A 16,906-nucleotide genomic window follows, 5' to 3' on the forward strand; every position below is an offset into this window, starting at 1 on the left:
AAGCTAATATAGAGGCATTGAAATGAAGTAGAGGTTATGGAAGCACAGACACAAGTGGCAGAATTTCCTGTTGGTGAGATTGTATGTGAGGTACTGCACCAAGAGGAGATAATTTGGGATTGGTGTTAGCATGTGAAAGCCACAGTGACCAGAAAACAATAAAGTGCATCTAAGATGCCAAGCATAAGCTGATCATCTGCTAAGATCAGAATGAATTTTCTTTTTCATATTCACTTTGTACATTATCTTTGAATGTTCACTTTGAATCATTATCTTCAATCCTGAGAAAACCTGCTAGAGTTCCTTTACCATTCATCACACAAAAAGCTGAACAATACACAAGGACTGCTAATTACAGAGCCTTATTTACATACTGCTAGAAATTGTTAAGTCTTCTGATGAGTGTTCCAATATATGGGACAAGGTTTCTACAAACCAAGTAACACCAGTTTGTGAGAGGAGATTTTCAACATATTAATTCACCTTTGGTAGTAGCATACATATCTTCTGCTATTTATATTTTATTTAGAGTTGTTATACTTGAGATTTTAAGTACCCTGGAGATTTTTCCTTAGATCAAGTGAAAAAAAATCTATTTTATTTATGTGATGAACCACATGATACAAAATCATGCCATAATGTACATGAATGAAAATAAAGCTGCTTACACAACATGAGAACATTCTGGCCTATATTTTCCCCAAAAGAAATAACCCCCACATAAAATATAATTATACAGTGGAAAAATACCAAAAGCAAATACCAAAACCCCCCTGAAAGCTCATTACTCCCAACTCTAAACAGATTCAACAGGTTCTTCTACTAACCATGCACATCTAGTAAGCTGGAAAAAGCTTAAAGCAAAAAAAGCATTTAAATAACCCTGTAAAAACTACAATGGACTTAAATTCACATAATCTATTAATTTCTCTTCTTATTATGACTTTATATAAAGGAATGACTCTATATGGAACATTTTGAACAAGATATTGGAAATATCCGGGGGAAAATGGGATGATGAAGCAGAAATTTCAGAAAATGGTAATAAGTACAATTGTATCAGCCATAAAATACTTCAAAATACACAAAATTCACTGAAGCTATATTTAAAGCATATGCCAGAACAGGCTCTCATAAAAGTTATCACCAGAAAAGAATCATTTAACCCTGCAGCTACAGAATACTAAGGTTACTTGTAAGGTTTTGCCAATAAATCTCCATTATTCACAAAGTCAAAGACTTGAACAAACAAAAAGCCCCCCATAATTAGTCCTACCTTCTGCTCTATGAAGTTCCTCCGCCCTTCTAAGCATGGGATCCGCCCATCTCTCTCTCTCTCTCAGCGTAATTCCAGCAGATCACTTTACACTTTCCACCTGTGAGTTCCTGGAATTGTTAAAGTAGCTTTGAGATTTCTCATGCTTAAGAAATGTGGTTTAACAGAGCAAAAGACAAAAGAAAGGTCATCATTACTTTTCCCCTTTGTAAATACTACTATTTTTTCTTTTCCTTCTCTAACACTTTTCTTTTTCCTCTTGTCTGTCTCTCCTAACTCACTCCTTTGGGTCAACATTCTCTTCTCCCTTTCTTTCTCTCAAATGCTGCATGCATGGCAAAGCTCCCCAAATACTTGTTGTATTTACTGCCCTCAGCTGAAAGCTATGGCTTTACAGGAGAGAAGAATCTCCCGTGATTTTTATTTGGACAGAGACTCGTCTGCAATTTTTTATCTTCTGTACCTGCAGAAATTCAGGCAGGACTCAACTCTTCAACTTGCTGCATTTGTAGCCATCTTTAGTGTCACTGTTCACCTTAACGAGGTCTCTTTGATTTGTATACCTTGGAAATTACTATGTACAAACACATGTGCACTGACATAAAATATATATAGGCTGCCCATTAAAACTGAAGACATCTAGCAGGACTATACTATACTAACCCTCTCCTTTTCCAAATTCTCTTTTCCTGGAAGGTCTCTGAATTTTACTGTGCTTGCTAGATCCCCACACTCTGTTTCCTGTTGCCAGGGTTCACAGCGGGACCAGCGCACACAAAACCTGCTGTCAAACAGTAACTGCGTTGTTCAAAACGCCGGTATTAGCAGGGCAAAGCCTCGTGCAAAACGCCGTTGAACGCACCAGGGTACGGGTAAGACTGTCCTCAGAGAGCAGGGCTGGATGAGAGCACTTTGGGAAATTCTGTGCCAAACAAACCAGTGCCCAGAGAGAGCAGGGAGGTGAGAGCCATGAATTTTCACGTGCTGAATTATTTTAGTTCTGACCAGAGGCGCGGAAGCCCCGCACGGCCGGGCTGCAGAGCCGCACGGGCACCCCCGCGGTGCTCCGGGCCGGGAGGGCACCGAGCGCATCCCCGAGCCCGGCAGGCCCGCACCGGGCACGGGACAGCCCCGGGCAGGGCACACGCAGCTGCCGCCTCCCCTCAGCACCCACCGCCGGGCCCCGCCGCTCCGGATCGCCAGGGAGCAGGCCATAACCCCCTCCCTCCTCCCGGGACGGCCGAGAAGCCGCAGGAGCAGCGCGGCCGCGATCCTTTCAGCGCAGCCGGCCCCGGCCCGCGGGGCCACCGCCTCACGGCCCGCCCCGCCCCGCTCCCGGCACCCACCGTGCGGGCGGGCCGGCGGAGCGGAGGGCGCGGAGCCCGCGGCGCAGGTAGGCGGCGGCCCCGGGGCCTCCATGGCCGCGCGGCGGCGGAGCGCTCCCCGCGGGAGCCAGCGCAGGGCAGCCGGGCCGGGCCGAGCTGTGGGGAAGCAGCGGCGGCCGGGAGCGCGGCTGTGCCCGGCCGCGGGGGCAGAGGCTGCGGCTGTGAGGCGCGGCCGACACCGGGGCTCTGCCCGGCCGCGGGGGAAGAGGCTGCGGCTGTGAGGCGCGGCCGGCACCGGGGCTCTGCTCGGCCGCGGCTGTTCGGGCGGCGCGGCCCGGCCCGAGCCCGGAGCGCGGCGCGGGCAGAGCGGGGCCCGCGGGCCGGACCCGCCCCGGAGAGGCCGCGCAGCTCCCTCCACGCAGCTCCGCGGCTGCAGAGCCGCCAGCTTGTCACGGGCATCGGCCGCTGCTGGAGACTGATGCCCGGGCCTCTGTGTGTTTACAGGAAATAAACGGCCTCTAATGCGAGGAGCACGATGAAATTCGGTTGCCTTTCCTTCCGACAGCCCTACGCAGGGTTGCTTCTAAACCAAGTCAAAACAGTAGAGACTCGCTGGCGTCCTTTGCTAGCAGGCTACAAGAACTGCACCATTGCTATTCATATAGCTGTTAAGGACTGGGAAGATGAAACATGGAGAGAAATTCTTCTGAATAGGTTTGGCATGACACCAAAACAGCTGCAGGATTTGTTGGATGAAGGGGAAAAATTTGGCAGAGGGGTTATTGCAGGTAGGTATCCTTGGGTTATATTTTGTAAACAAACTTTCAGTCCCTAAACAGTCCCTGAAATATACATCTGCTTTATGTGTTTGCACTCATTATAACATTTAACTCTTCGAAGGAGTGGAGCATGAGTTGTGGTTGGGGGGTCTGTTTCAATTCCTCTATGTTTCAGCACAATATATGTCAGTTGCACACTTCTTGCATTTTGAGCTTAGGAGCTCTTGCTGAACCATTGTGCAGTACTCATGGTCAAGCGAATTCATGATGTTGCAGCACTGTGCATGCCATTTTAAAGTACACATAAATAATTACATAAATAAATCCTATTTCAGTTTTACAAGCCCCGTGTTGCTTTTGGTATTTGGGCAGTGAAGAAGTTTGTTTCTGTAACACAGTGAAAAGGCAGTGATGTTTCACTGCATAAATTGTGCTGCCATATAGCAGATGTTGTGCACTGTACACATCAAAAGTTTTTAGTGCTCATTTTGTACTATTTTGTTGTAGGTATCTTTGTTACACCATCTTTCACTGTCATTTGAATACTTTTAACTATGCCTGCACAACAAATTAATTCTATCACATACACTGAACATTGTGGTTTTGCAGTGCTGAAAACTGTAGGTCCTACGTAACATGTAGGTTTGCAGCCTTAATATAAACTGCATGCTTAATTGTGGTGTAGGTAGGAATTCCAAAATATTTTAATGATTTTAAAATGTTAATAGAATGTCAAATGCTTGAGAGGAGCAGAGAGAGTTTTATGCTTTACTGAAGCTGGTCCAAGGCCAAAGGTAGCTCAGGAGTTTTGGTAGCAGCTGTGCCTCCTTAGATGCAGGCTGCTTTTCAAGGAGTTCTGCAGCACTGGGTTGTGATGATTTTAACTGTGCCCTCCTCCTTCTCCTCACCCACCTGAGTTGAGTCTCATGGACTTGTGCAGCAGACAGCACAGGTGGGAGGTGTGCCTCCCTCTGACTGTGCCCTTCAGGTAACAAACTGGCTGTTCTGTGTCTTCAGGGAAGGCAACTTGTGGAAAACTTTTCTCTAAGATCACACTGGTAACTAATTTTGTATTTTAATTGTCATATACAGGATTAATTGACGTTGGAGAGACATCACTATATCCAGAAAACCTGCCTCCTGAAGAGATTTTGGAGCTGGAAAACAAAGCTGTCCTCAGTAATCTAGAACAGAAATACTTGACTGTTGTCTCAAATCCCAGATGGCTCCTGGAACCAATTCCTGCCAGAGGGAGAACAGGGGTGTGGCAGGTGGACATCCCTGAAGAACTGATCCCTTCAGAATTGTAGCTGTTGCCCCTTACTAGTGTTTTTCCTGACTAAATGCAGACTTGTATATAAGATGCTGGCTTGCAATTACATCAGCATCTTGTCTAGGATTCTATTCCAAAACTATTTGAAATGGCAAATGCATTTGAAGAACTGCCTTTTTGAGGCAAAACAAACAAGATGTGTCTTTATGACTATTACATGAAATTGTTTTTCTAGACTTTCTGTATAAACAACTAAGTAAATGCCATTTTTAAATGTACAGTTATACATTGTGTGCCAATTTAAATGTAAATTAAAATTATTTTTTGATACCTGCATCTCTGATTATAAGAAAATGGTGCTTAAAAGCAGGCTGCCACAATTTATAGGACATCCCAGACCACCCCTTGTGGGATAAGAGTCTTTTCATTCACATTTCAGGCACACAAGATGTGCATATGATGAATGCAGCTCTGTGACCTGACAGACATTGCAGAAAGGCCAGTTTGAGAAGGTGCTTTGTACAAAATGAACTTGAGCAAGTATTAATTTTTTTCCTCTTATTTAAGATGAAAAATACTAGTTGTCTTTGAAAATATAATACTGAATTTAAAACAAGTGTGAAGAATTATAAATAATAGCCACTAAGCTTTGGCAGTCTCAGGAGTTTTTCAAAATTCACACCCTACATTACAGTGAAAATCTTTTTGATTTTCTGGAGCAAGGCCCCACCTAGAACAGGACACAAGTGGCAGAGTCTCAGTATTCAGACACTTTACTGGAGCACTTGGGAACCTGTTCCCTTGGACTACAGCACTTCTGCCAGAGCTGTGGCCCTGGGCCAGTGCCTGCACCTCCAGGGTCTGAACCCCACGTGGAGCTTGGGCTGTGACCTGGGGTGGGAAGTGACTGCAGGGCAGGGCTGGGTGAAGTTCCCTGAGCAGTTCCCTGGCCCCCGCCAGGCCCTGCTGTGCCTCAGCTGAAGAGGAGGTGCAGAGGCTGGAGCTCCCCCTGTTTGAGCAGCAGCAGATGGAGCTGTACAGGCAGCACTCACTGCCTGAGACCTGCCTTGGCACTGTGCTTGGCAGCTGAGGCCTTCCCCAGTGCAGAGCTGTGCCTCTTCTCCCTTGCCCCTGCTGTGCTCTCCTCCTGGGACGTGGTTTCTCATGCAAGCTCAGTTTTCTTCTCCATGGCAGTGTGCAGGCAAATTGATGTCCAGTGACAACCCCACTGATGTTTGACTTGTTGAACCAGAATATAATAAAATATATATAAATTATATATATAAAATAAGACTGCAACAAAATTTCAGCTGTGGGATGGGACAGTGCTGGGTTGGGTTTCAGACAGTAGCTGGTCCACAGGCAAGAAAGGGGAGCTCTGGAGCATCAGAAATGGAAGTGCTGCATCCAGGATTTTCAGGCATACACCTTGAACACATGCAGAAATGTCCACACACTCCCTGCTGTTCTTGCCATGCTAACACTAAAGAAATGAGACCTGTGGTATTTAACCTATCTAAACGTGGGTTACCCAAACAGAGAGCAGCTGCAAGGGTTTGGGAATATGGCACATCTGGTTTTATAAACAACAGGACTACGATATTGTAGACTCCATTTCTCCAAAGCACCTGTAAGTCCAAGGCACACTGTCAAAACAGGTCTTTCTTCAGACAAGAAAATGCTATGCCAACACCAACAAGAGCCTATCTTGAAAAGTTTAATCATTTACAGTGACCAACACAAAGTTGGTAACAAAGACCAAGCTATGATATTTATACCAGCTAACCAACAGCTGTGAAACCTACCACAAATGTTTCTGGCATAGACCACACAATTTGAGAAACAGCTTATTAAACAGCCAGTCTAATGGGAGAATGGTACATGCTGCTCAAGAATCAAAAACTGGAAAAGCATGAAACTGGAAAAGCAACAAAAACAACATGTAACTCCCAAGCCAGCATAAAAGTTGAAATACTTACATGAATATTTACACAGCTAACTCAAAAGCATCATGTAAGTCACCATACATTCTACTTCCCAAAAAAAGCTTTCCAGTGTTGCCTCAGAAGTGCAACACTCTTGTGCCTCTGTGATGATTGCAGCGGAACAGAGAAAGAAGTAAAGAGGTACTATGCTAAGGCATCCCAAAGCATTTAAAAGAGACATGAAAACAAGTATATATTTAGGACCTAAAAGACACCTGGAAGAGCATAGGCATTTCATACAGGGTTTTTAAAAAAATACTTTTAGATAATACTTATACTGTACACAACAGGACTTTTAAACAATATATTACACTGCTAAAAATGTTCATATAAATACTATACAGGCAAGCGTGCAACCAACCTGTTAGGAAGGTTCACAAATTAGACAACCACATATTTCTGGAAAAGAACTCAGATTATCTTCAACATTTGATTTGTGTAATCCAAGCCACTGATTCAGCAATACCTATTTTAAAGGAATTGGGACAAGGCATGAGATGAAATACATCTGTCTGCTGATGACCAGTTCAAGTTTAATATGCTACTGTCATCTTAATCTGGCATATCAATGTTTAACTTGGGAGGTGGAATCACATATTTTCCAGGACTCTGTGTAATGACCACTCCAGTCTTTTTTCGGAACATTGGTGCAATTTTTGGTGGTTCAGGCAGTGGTGTTTCTTCTGTCTCCTCATTATCTTCATGATGAAGATCATAAGAGATATTTCCATATTCTCGCAAGAATGGGAAAATTTCAAGCAGGAACTGGCAAAAGTCTTTGCGAATTCCAAACCACCCTAAAAGAAAAAAATCATTTTACATTATTAACAAAATGAATACTTAATTAAGTAGACAGCCTATTTAAGGTCTCTTGATTTTTTGCATATAAATAAGATTTGTTAACACTGCTTCTCAGTGTTCCTCACACCTATCATAACATTGCAGTTCAGGTTATATACACACAGACAGTCTGGACAAACATTTGCAAAGCTCCATGTCTGCACATGCATGCCTGTGTTTATATCCATCTGCATAAATTACAGCTACACTACCCCAGCAAGAATCCATTTCCTTTCACACATTACACAGTGTCGGGTCACATCAGTACAGAGAAGCAACACAAAAGACTTTGCACCTCCACCAAAGTAAACAGTGCCACAGGGGAAGACACTGTAAGCACTGAAACCTTATTACAACTGCCTGAAAATAGTAGTAACAGAAAAGCCCTTTCTGAAAATACCAATCTTAATAAAATACATTGATTTTTAATCTGTTTTCAGGATTCTGAAATACTCACAGTGATTGCCTCCTTTTTGTCCAAATGTTGTTGCCATTAATGTTATCAGTGAAAGCCAGAGAGGAACAAATATGGGTATGAAAGAAAAAGAATTATGCCCATCCAGTCTGTGTACTAGCAAGATCTAAATGGAAAAAAAAATATACAATGTCAGTTTAATTGCAATACTCACTTTTAAACTGCTTAAAGCATATGCTGATCTGAAATCTTTAACTTCACACATCTGTGAGGAAAAAGTGGCCTTCACAGAAGCATGTAGTTATAGTTCCAATGTGATGCAGATTTTACTCAAGAAACTTTAAAGGAACATAGAATTCTCTTCTGTGTTTCATCTTTGCTGTTAATATTTTATTTCAAAACAAAGAGCAGCATTCTCATTTCAGTAAGTTCATCATTCATTTCTTACTGAAAAAAGAACAAGACACATCAAACTCATGATGGTTTTTCCTACCTCAAATGTGAGCAGTGGAACTACAATTGTCATCCAGCTGACAGCCATGGTTATGTGTGTCCTCCTCTGCTCAGCGATCACGTCCATGGAGCGCAGGAACAGCACAGACCACACGATGTAATAGAGCACCACCAGGCACAGGAAGGACATCAAGATCCACAGAGGAACACAGACAACCTGAAAAAAAGACACATTTCATTTGTTTGTGGGTTGTTTGGTTTTGTTTTTTTTTAATAAAGTGAGTCTACATATTAAACCTAAACAAGAAAATGAAGTCTTTAACTAATATAATGTCTAAGAGAAGGGCATCAAGCTCATGTGTGTTGTTTCGAGACATGATCAGTTCAGGGCACGGGTTCCTCAGCTTTCTAAACCCCATCAAGCTGAAACAATTTAAAATTAAGGCAATGTAGTTCAACTTAGATAAGACTTCTGTGATTTTGTGGGCTCAAACTGTACTTGAAACTGATTTTTAGCAAGCACTTACTTACTTTAAAGAGCTTCAATCCTTTCTCAAGCTTTTTTGACAATAGAAAGATTGCCAGTTTTATGGCAGTTTACAGAAACCCAGACACAGAAACAGCACTTTTGTATTCTAAAGGCACTTAGGACAGGACATCTCAGCAGTTCTGACAAAGACTATTTGCACAGTGAGTGGATTTACATTCATGGTAACACAACAGATAAAAGTAGTTATTTACCAATTCTCTAACTCACCAATCATTTTCATGGCTTGTTTAGTGTTCCCATTGGGAACTTTGGGTGAGGATTTCTCTTTCAACTGCTGCTGCTCAGAATGAACTGCAGTTGATGGCACATGCCTCTCCCTCAGAGGATGACATGCCCAAAGAACTCTGATTGCCATGACCACTGAATGATGTGCCAGACCTTCCGTGAAGGATTGCTAGGTGAGCAAAAATGGGATCATGGACTGACCACATATTAACTGTTCCCTAGAATAAATATCTTTATGAAATTCAGCATTTAAACAAAGATAAAAAGAAAACATTTGTACATACAAGCCATGGCCACCTGATGATCTCATCTAGTCTGAGTGCAATAAATATGAACTGTAGAATATTGACTGAACACAAGATTTCCAGCTAGAAAAAGAAAAAAAAACATTAGTTAACTCTTAGTATGAGAAACTTACTTCCAGGATAACCAATGAACCTGTCAAAGCACTTCTCTGACCCCATTCTTATCACTGAAATATGAAAACTCATTTGCATTTACATTTTCTATTACTAAACATCCTTAATTTGTGTGGGTGTGATCCCAACCAAATAATGTAGAGTCTACTGTAAGATCTTCCTTAAAAATAAGGGCACTTTCTTATTAGAGAAATAAGAAAAGGCAAACTAATCAGAAAGAAAAAAGCAAAGCATCAGAAAACAGCTGTACTTTCCATACAAGAAATACTGCTAGAATTAAATTAAGTAGTAAAAAGACCTTCAACTTAAAATTAGCAAAATTAATCTTTTGGAATATTTTGTAGTTTCACTAATGGGCAAAGCTACCAACAGTCCAAATTAAAAGTCTAATTAAAATTAAAAGCTCTATCTAGGGTAGAAAAGAAACACATGGAATATTGGAATCTGACATCCAAATTCAAATCATTTACTGTATCATTGAGAGATATTTTAAATGACACTGAAGACATAGGTTTTGTGGCAATACAGAAAAGCAATACTACTCGTTAAAATGTTAAGTTTTCATGAGTTCTGCTTGCCACTATGAGGAACAGCCCTTCATTATGTTTTTTTTTTTTTTTTAAAGTCTGTGTCTAGCTTGAACAAAGTGAGACAATGAAACACCATCACACTTGGCAAGATTCTACTTCCAAAGTTTATAGGCAGCCCTACAATGGGTAGGATTTTCAGAGACCACAGAATTATTATCTGGAAAGTCTAACTGAAGCTTTTGAATGCAAGCTAGAAACATTACTCATTTTAATAAAAAACATGCAGTTATGCAAGGCTTCTTTCAAATGTAAGAGTACTCTGAAGGCAGACACTACATGCTACTTTTCACTGACACACATAATTGTGTAGACTGTGAGCTGGATAAATGCCTTTGAAAGTTACAGTCCAGGGAGTCAAAAATCTAACAGGCAGCAGGCACTTGCCGGCTTCAGGGACCACAACAAAGTCTCTACTGTTCAACTATAAATTACTTCAAAAAGACTGAAAAAGTAGACTTAAAATAATTTTGTACCACTGGCTTTCTTAAAAGAATAAGCCACCAACCTCCCCCCCCCCCCCTCAAGCATAAGACCAAGCAACCAGAAAGCTGGAAGAGCAAAGAGAGAGAAAAATATAAAAATCAGAGGATCAACTGCTGTAAATAGTTTATAGAATCAAGTTAACATATGAGATCTATATGGCAAGTGCACACATATTTGCAGTGGCTCACAACTTAATGAATTCAACATGCTTTAAATATATAGTGCTTTACTGACTATAAAATAGTCTAACACATAAAAGGAAGCTTTTTCTGAGCCCACCATGATACAGAGACAAAAACCCCAGCATGTACTTACTGATCACCTAATCAGATGCAGAACAGGAATGAGCAGATAATGTATTTCAGATTAAATACTTTTGAAAACAATAACAGATTAACAACTGCTTTGATTACTCAAGTCAAAAACTGATGTCCTGTATTAAAGGCAGACCCCTCATGTTTCTACAAAAGAAAGGGAAATAATGAAATCTTCACAGAGTAAAAAGAAGAGAAAGTAGAAGAGCACTAGGTGAAGATGACTAAGAGTAAAAAGAAATTAATAAAAATGGGTTGAGACAGCTGTTGCCTTTTATGGATTCCACTTTCTTCTGCCAGCACTTAGCAGCTGTGCAGTCATCTGTAAATCAATGGGCAATCAAGCATCATCCAGTAGATGGCAAGCACTTCCACACAAATTTTACTTTTAGCAATGCTTAACTGGTAATAGAGCCCTGCAAAATAAATTTCTATTGGCAAATGTTTCAAAAGGAAGTTAGGATATCAGTTTACCAGCCATCATAACAATCACTTACCAAAAAAGTTTCTCTCTAGTGAAAAACTCATTTTATGCTAACTAATGTTAGACAAATAGCCCCTTGAAATTAAAATACCTGAAAAAACTAAGCCTCATCTAAAAATCAGATTTTAAATTGTCACAGGGTGGTTTGAGGACATAGCAAAATGAAAAACTCCTTAAAAAAATTCAGTATGAATTCTAAATTTATACCAAAATGTCACAATTGTGGGAGCACCTTGAGAATCCTTCCAAGGTTCTTCCAAAATCAAAGGGAGTTAGAGATAAGATAGAGGCAGAAAATAAAACCCCAATGTTACTGCCTACCGTTCACACTCCCAAATTAAAGATTAAACATATAGACTGTGATATTAGGACATTTTGATAACATTAAGACATTAAGCCCTGATTACATGGGGCTCTGGAAACTCAATTCTGCCTAGAGACAGTGCTTGCAATCAGTTGGAATTTTTTTCTTTTGTTTCCATGTGTTTGGTATTGATCTATACTGCAGAGTTCCTAGTGAGTTATTTTAACACAAAATAATAAAAAAGCAGGTTCAATACATGCTGCAATTTGGTAGTTGAAAAAAACTAGAAGATACTAGAAAAGGTCATATTATTCCTGACCCTGATTTCACTCCCATTTGCAGATGAGTGCATTTACAGGTGAGTGCAATTAATTGGACTGATGTAGTCTTCTGAACTGTGCTTTCCTAAGAGACAAACTGCCCCAGAAGTGATGCCAAGCCCTGCAGTGCCACGAGAAGGGAAGCCTCACCTCCAGAGAGCGGTCGTGTCGGAATCCCCACACACAAGCTGCAACTGAGACTGGAGACACAAAGAACAGGGGCATGAACACCAGAAGCCAGAAATGGGTTCCTCTTTCAATCCTGTCACACACCAGGACTTCAAACATCAGCAGGAGCAGGTGGATGCCTACTGCAATTAGCATAGCTTTGAACTCCACACAGGTTTCTCCTTCTGCTCTGAAAAGAGGATAAGGAAGAATTTACTTGCCTAAGAAAGCACATTACCCTGCAAACATCCCAGAACATTTCCTTGAGCTTCATATATATATATAATATAAAGATAAAAACATTTGTTTTTAACAAACATACCCATTAAACTCCACTGCTGATGACCTAATAGGATTTCTTTCCCATAAAGCTGCATGTTTGAAGTATTTTACTCAAAGGGTGCAGTGGGATTTCCACAATTTGAAAATTTTTTAAGAATTCCATAGCTGGGCAGATAAAACAGGATTTCTTTGCTAGTATATCAACGGTCAGTTATCATGCAGGCTGTTAGAAAATAAGCTAAATTTAAAATTATCTGTTTGATTTCTGCACCAGCATTCATTGAATCAACATCTTTCTCCAGAATTTCTTTATTTATCCAAGCCAGAATATTGGAACAGATATTTTCTGTTACTAAAAGTAAAATGCCTGTAAAATGACAGCACACACAGAGCTCCTCCCTACACCACTAGACCTGTTACTAGAAGGAGCAAACAAGACCTGAACCACACAAAATGTGGGTGTATCAGGAGATCTGTGCACCAAGATTTTTTATTTAATATTCACCACAGACAGAAAAGACATTTATTGCACTTCATTTAAGGTAATTTTTCTTTTGCCCTGGGATCTTGAAATTCACATTCTACTCAAATTACCAAAAAACTCAACACTGCTGTATTTAAGGATGTGAAAGTTATTCTGTCCTAGACTGACAGGACAGGACCTTCCCTCTGTTGTGCCAAACAACCATCAGTCAGTTACCGGTACTGTGGGTTTCGGGCCCATACTCCTGTTCCCACCGAGGCACCAACAATCACCATTAACTTCCACAGCCATATTGGAGCAAACACAGCCCAGTAACTCCACTGAATTTTGTCATCCAGACGTAGAGAAAGCAACACAGAGAAGAGCAGCAGGCAGGCATAAATAAGGAATTTGCTATTGAACAAACAAAGAAAACAACCCAGTCAGAAGTCAAGGCAGGCAACTTCAAATTAACTTTGTAGAGGACAACACAATCAGTCAGAGCTGAAATTTCACTGGGATACTTCCTAATAGAAAATGTGTCTTTGCAAAGAATCAAATATTTCATCATAGATACAGCATATGTTATCTATTTCATTTATAAAACCATTGCTTCAAGGAAACACAGCAAAAGCATTTCTGCAAAACAATCTCAGTGAATGGACTGAGATAAATAGTTCCTTTCCACAAGGATCCAGTCAGGAGCTCTGTTATTTGAGGCTCACAAACATACCAGCTGTACATGTTTTTAAAAAATGTGTCCCATCATACAAATCAAATGAAGTAGCTTTTGATATTCAAAATTGAGTTACACAATTTATGAAATTTTTTCCACATCAAGTTATTATGAACTGTAATAGGGCCAACTTCAGATAATTTTTTTCTTAATATTACCATTCAGTTAAAAAAACAGTATTATAGAAAAGAAAAACCCAACAGGTTAAATGTTTAGCAAAGTTACCTATTATACACTGAAGTTTCTCACTGGAATATCCAGGATGATGCTTACAAATTTAAAATAGCTACAATGATACAGTTTATAACAGAGTCAATTTAAGAATGAATAAACATATCTGAATACTTGGACAGTGGCACAGCAACTGCTTGTACCTCCAAAAAATTATATATCAGACAATATAATTACACAGTAGGCAATTTCCTCAAGGGACAGGAAGGGAAAAGTCTCCCACCCATCCACCATAAGCTCACTGACTGCTTTATAAAACACATAAATAGGTTTCAACACTGTTTCAGTGAAGTAATTGTATGTATTTTAAAACATAGATAACCTAAGGAACAGAATAATGCAGCAACAGTCAGGAATACTTCAATTTCTCCAACAGCACAACTCAAACTACCCGCCTTCACTCACATCAAATAACAAAGCATTCATCAGATCAGGATTACTCTGCATGGTATCAAGCTGTTTTGTCTCTACTCAGAACAAGTGTCTCATCTACACCTTAATAATGAAGAACAGATTTATTGTGTCAGCATCTCCCTGCATGCTTGATGAAACTACCTCGGGATAGGATGATATAAACTGGTCACACCTCACAGCAACAAGGGATGTCTCAGCTCCTCGGCTAGTCATCCTTTTCTGACATTCAATATTGGTGTAATTTGCACATTCCCTGGCTCCTCAGTAAACACAGCAGTGAAACACCCCTGCTCCCCGGGTGTTCCAGGCACATCAAAACATAAAGACACCTGCAAAAGTGCAACATTCGGCTTGCTCATCCACCCAGCACCCAAACAAGCTGCAAGCATCGCTCTGCAGCAGCAAAACTTCATAAGCTTCTAGAACTTCTGTTCCTACTTTTCCATTACTCTGACCACACATATTTCAATTGTGTGTTTCAGCTTCTGTTACAATGCACTTCCTGGGGCTTTGGTTACCCTTTTGTTTGTCCAAACAACTGACTGAACACGGCTTGCTCTAACTGGCATCATGTAAAGCCTCTTTCACGTGCAAGGCTCTTCCAGGACTCTCACAACCTTGCAGGTAATCTGTGGTCTTAAAATTAAAACCCAGTAAAATTTAACTCATTCTCTCAGTTTCTTTAAAAGTTACATGTCCGTACTTGGGGAAGCAGCAGAGCCCCGGGCTGCATTGTTAATGTTACGGGAGGCCGAGGGAAGCGCTCGCCTGCCCCGGTGCTCCCCGAGCAGCCCGGGGCTGCTCACACCTGCGGACACGGAGCCTCCGCCGCTCGGTCACAGCCTGAGCTGGGGCGTGCGGGGCCAGAGCAGCGCCGTGAAACATTCGAACACCAGAAAGAGCCTGGGAGCAATGCGAGAATTACACAATAACAAAGCAGATGAGTGGAAGCGGGGCTGCAAAGCAGATGTGCAGCGCTCGCCTTCCCAGCCCGGACGGCGAAGCAGCCGCGGGGAGCCCGCACCGCCACCCGGGGGATGGGAAGGTTCGATTCGATCATCTCGGAGGCTTTTTCCAGCCCGGTTGATTCAGTGATCCCGGGCAGGAAAGCGGCCGGGAACGGCGTGTTCCAAACGCCGCCCGAGCTCGCGGTGCGGAAGGGCCACCCGAGGCCGCGCTCCACTCCAAAGCGGACGGGTCCCGCACCCAGCGCTGCTCTCGGCCTGGCCCCCGGGCTAACCCTGCCGGGCCGGCGCTGCCCGTGCCGCACTCACCTGGGGTTGAAGTCCTGGAAGAAGCCGCGCAGGTTCATCGCGGCCCCTCTATCAGGCGCTCATGGCGCGGCCCCGCCACCGCTCCAGGGCCTGGCCTGCCCGGGCCTCGCCGCCGCCCCGCGCATGCGCGCGGCCTCTGCCGGGAACCGGGCCGGCCCAGCGCTGCCGGGCTTCGCAAGGAGCGCTGCGCATGCGCGCCGGGCAGGGCGGTGGCTCTGCCAGAGGAGAGGGGCGGAGACGGGGCGGGGCCAAGGTAGAACGGGGCGGGGCTAAGACGGCGGCTGTCATTGGAAGGCGTGGCTAAGGTGGGATGGGCGGGGCGGCCCCGCCCCGGCGCTTCGGTCTCTCGAAGAATTTTTTCCTCATTTCTGGCCCGAACCGGGTTTCTGCCAGTGCAAAGCCAGTCGTGCGGGTCCTGGTGCTGCATGACCTCGTACAAGTTCCTCTCCAGTTCTCTCGGAGCCCCTTAGTACTGGAAGGTGCTCTAAGGTCTCCCTGGAGCCTCTTTTCCCCAAACTGAGCAGAATCGGGATGACAATTTCAGAATCTCTGGGTAACTGGGACAATTCAGTGTCTGGGGCAATGAAATCCCTGAGCATTTAGAGACAACTCTACAAAAAGTTTGGCATAATCCAGTATTCACTGAGAAATGTTCCAAGTACAAATTTGAAAGAACCCAAACAAGCTATGTATGTGCCTTCTTGGAGACAAAGAAAAGGCATAAAAAGAATCAAGGTGGACTAAAGTGAAACAAATTGTGGTCAGGAAGGAGAGAACTGGGCTTTCTGTTGTTTAGGGTTTTTGTTTGTCCATTTGTTTAAGTGAAAGTAATTAGGTGTTGGAACAAATGACCCTGGGAAACAGGAGATTTTTCACTTTTAAATAAAATCAGTATGGCTTACTGGGAGATAGATGCTAATATAACTCATGTAACAAGACTTATGAAATTCTGTAGCAGATGAAGATAGTTTACACGATGACTCCATGCCAGGGCAGATTATTTGGTGGCAGTTTTTTGAAGTGAAAACCCCCAGAGCTCCTCCCTCAGGGTTATATTGCAAGTGAAATGCTAATAAAAACAAACAAAACAAAACAAAACACCACAATCATATCTTAAGCTTTAGCTTTTGCAGAAAGATGAAGTTAAGTCAATAATCTAAATCTTCCACCACCTGCTAGCAGGACTGATAATTTATACCCAAGAAGTTAGGTGTGCATGCAGGGTGGTTTGTGAAATACCACAGCTGCTCACAGCCCGTGCCAGTACTCATTAGTTACTACAGATCAAAGATGTGATTCATCT

General features: G+C 42.4%; 3 protein-coding genes across 9 annotated transcripts in view; 1 reads left to right on the forward strand and 2 right to left on the reverse strand.

The window, feature by feature from the left end:
• MAMLD1 (mastermind like domain containing 1) overlaps positions 1-3,013 on the reverse strand; it is a 242,912-nt gene extending 239,899 nt beyond the window's left edge. For both annotated transcript variants that reach the window (XM_071442516.1, XM_071442517.1), the window contains exons 1-2: positions 2,623-3,013; positions 1,277-1,386 (exon numbers count right to left, since the gene is read on the reverse strand). The gene's annotated coding sequence lies outside the window, so the exon portion shown is untranslated. The remainder of the gene's footprint in view (positions 1-1,276; positions 1,387-2,622) is intronic.
• On the forward strand, positions 2,044-4,989 carry LOC139597319 (EOLA-like protein). 4 transcript variants are annotated; one of them, XM_071442523.1, is made up of 3 exons: positions 2,044-2,142; positions 3,106-3,389; positions 4,473-4,989. In XM_071442523.1, the coding sequence occupies exons 2-3, from the start codon at positions 3,137-3,139 to the stop codon at positions 4,688-4,690; spliced, it is 471 nt and encodes a 156-aa protein (XP_071298624.1). In that variant the 5' UTR covers positions 2,044-2,142; positions 3,106-3,136; the 3' UTR covers positions 4,691-4,989. The 4 variants fall into 4 exon arrangements, with proteins under 4 accessions (XP_071298624.1, XP_071298626.1, XP_071298623.1 ...); XM_071442525.1 differs by having other exon boundaries at positions 2,081-2,148; XM_071442522.1 differs by having other exon boundaries at positions 2,086-2,236.
• Positions 4,990-6,354: 1,365 nt separating this feature from the next.
• Positions 6,355-15,803, reverse strand: TMEM185A (transmembrane protein 185A). Of its 3 annotated transcripts, none has more exons than XM_071442518.1 (7): positions 15,604-15,794; positions 13,186-13,362; positions 12,186-12,393; positions 9,406-9,489; positions 8,387-8,563; positions 7,936-8,059; positions 6,355-7,435 (listed from the first exon to the last, which is right to left on the reverse strand). In XM_071442518.1, exons 1-7 carry the CDS (start codon positions 15,639-15,641, stop codon positions 7,191-7,193), a joined length of 1,053 nt encoding a protein of 350 aa, XP_071298619.1. In that variant the 5' UTR covers positions 15,642-15,794; the 3' UTR covers positions 6,355-7,190. The 3 variants fall into 3 exon arrangements, 2 of the variants coding, with proteins under 2 accessions (XP_071298619.1, XP_071298621.1); XR_011681578.1 differs by lacking the exon at positions 6,355-7,435 and adding an exon at positions 9,104-9,290 and having other exon boundaries at positions 15,604-15,803; XM_071442520.1 differs by lacking the exon at positions 9,406-9,489 and having other exon boundaries at positions 15,604-15,795.
• Positions 15,804-16,906: the final 1,103 nt, after the last annotated feature.

The sequence above is a fragment of the Agelaius tricolor genome, unplaced genomic scaffold, assembly GCF_023055355.1.
Source record: "Agelaius tricolor isolate 1412-34295 unplaced genomic scaffold, bAgeTri1.0.p SCAF_17, whole genome shotgun sequence".
NCBI classification, from domain to species: domain Eukaryota; kingdom Metazoa; phylum Chordata; class Aves; order Passeriformes; family Icteridae; genus Agelaius; species Agelaius tricolor.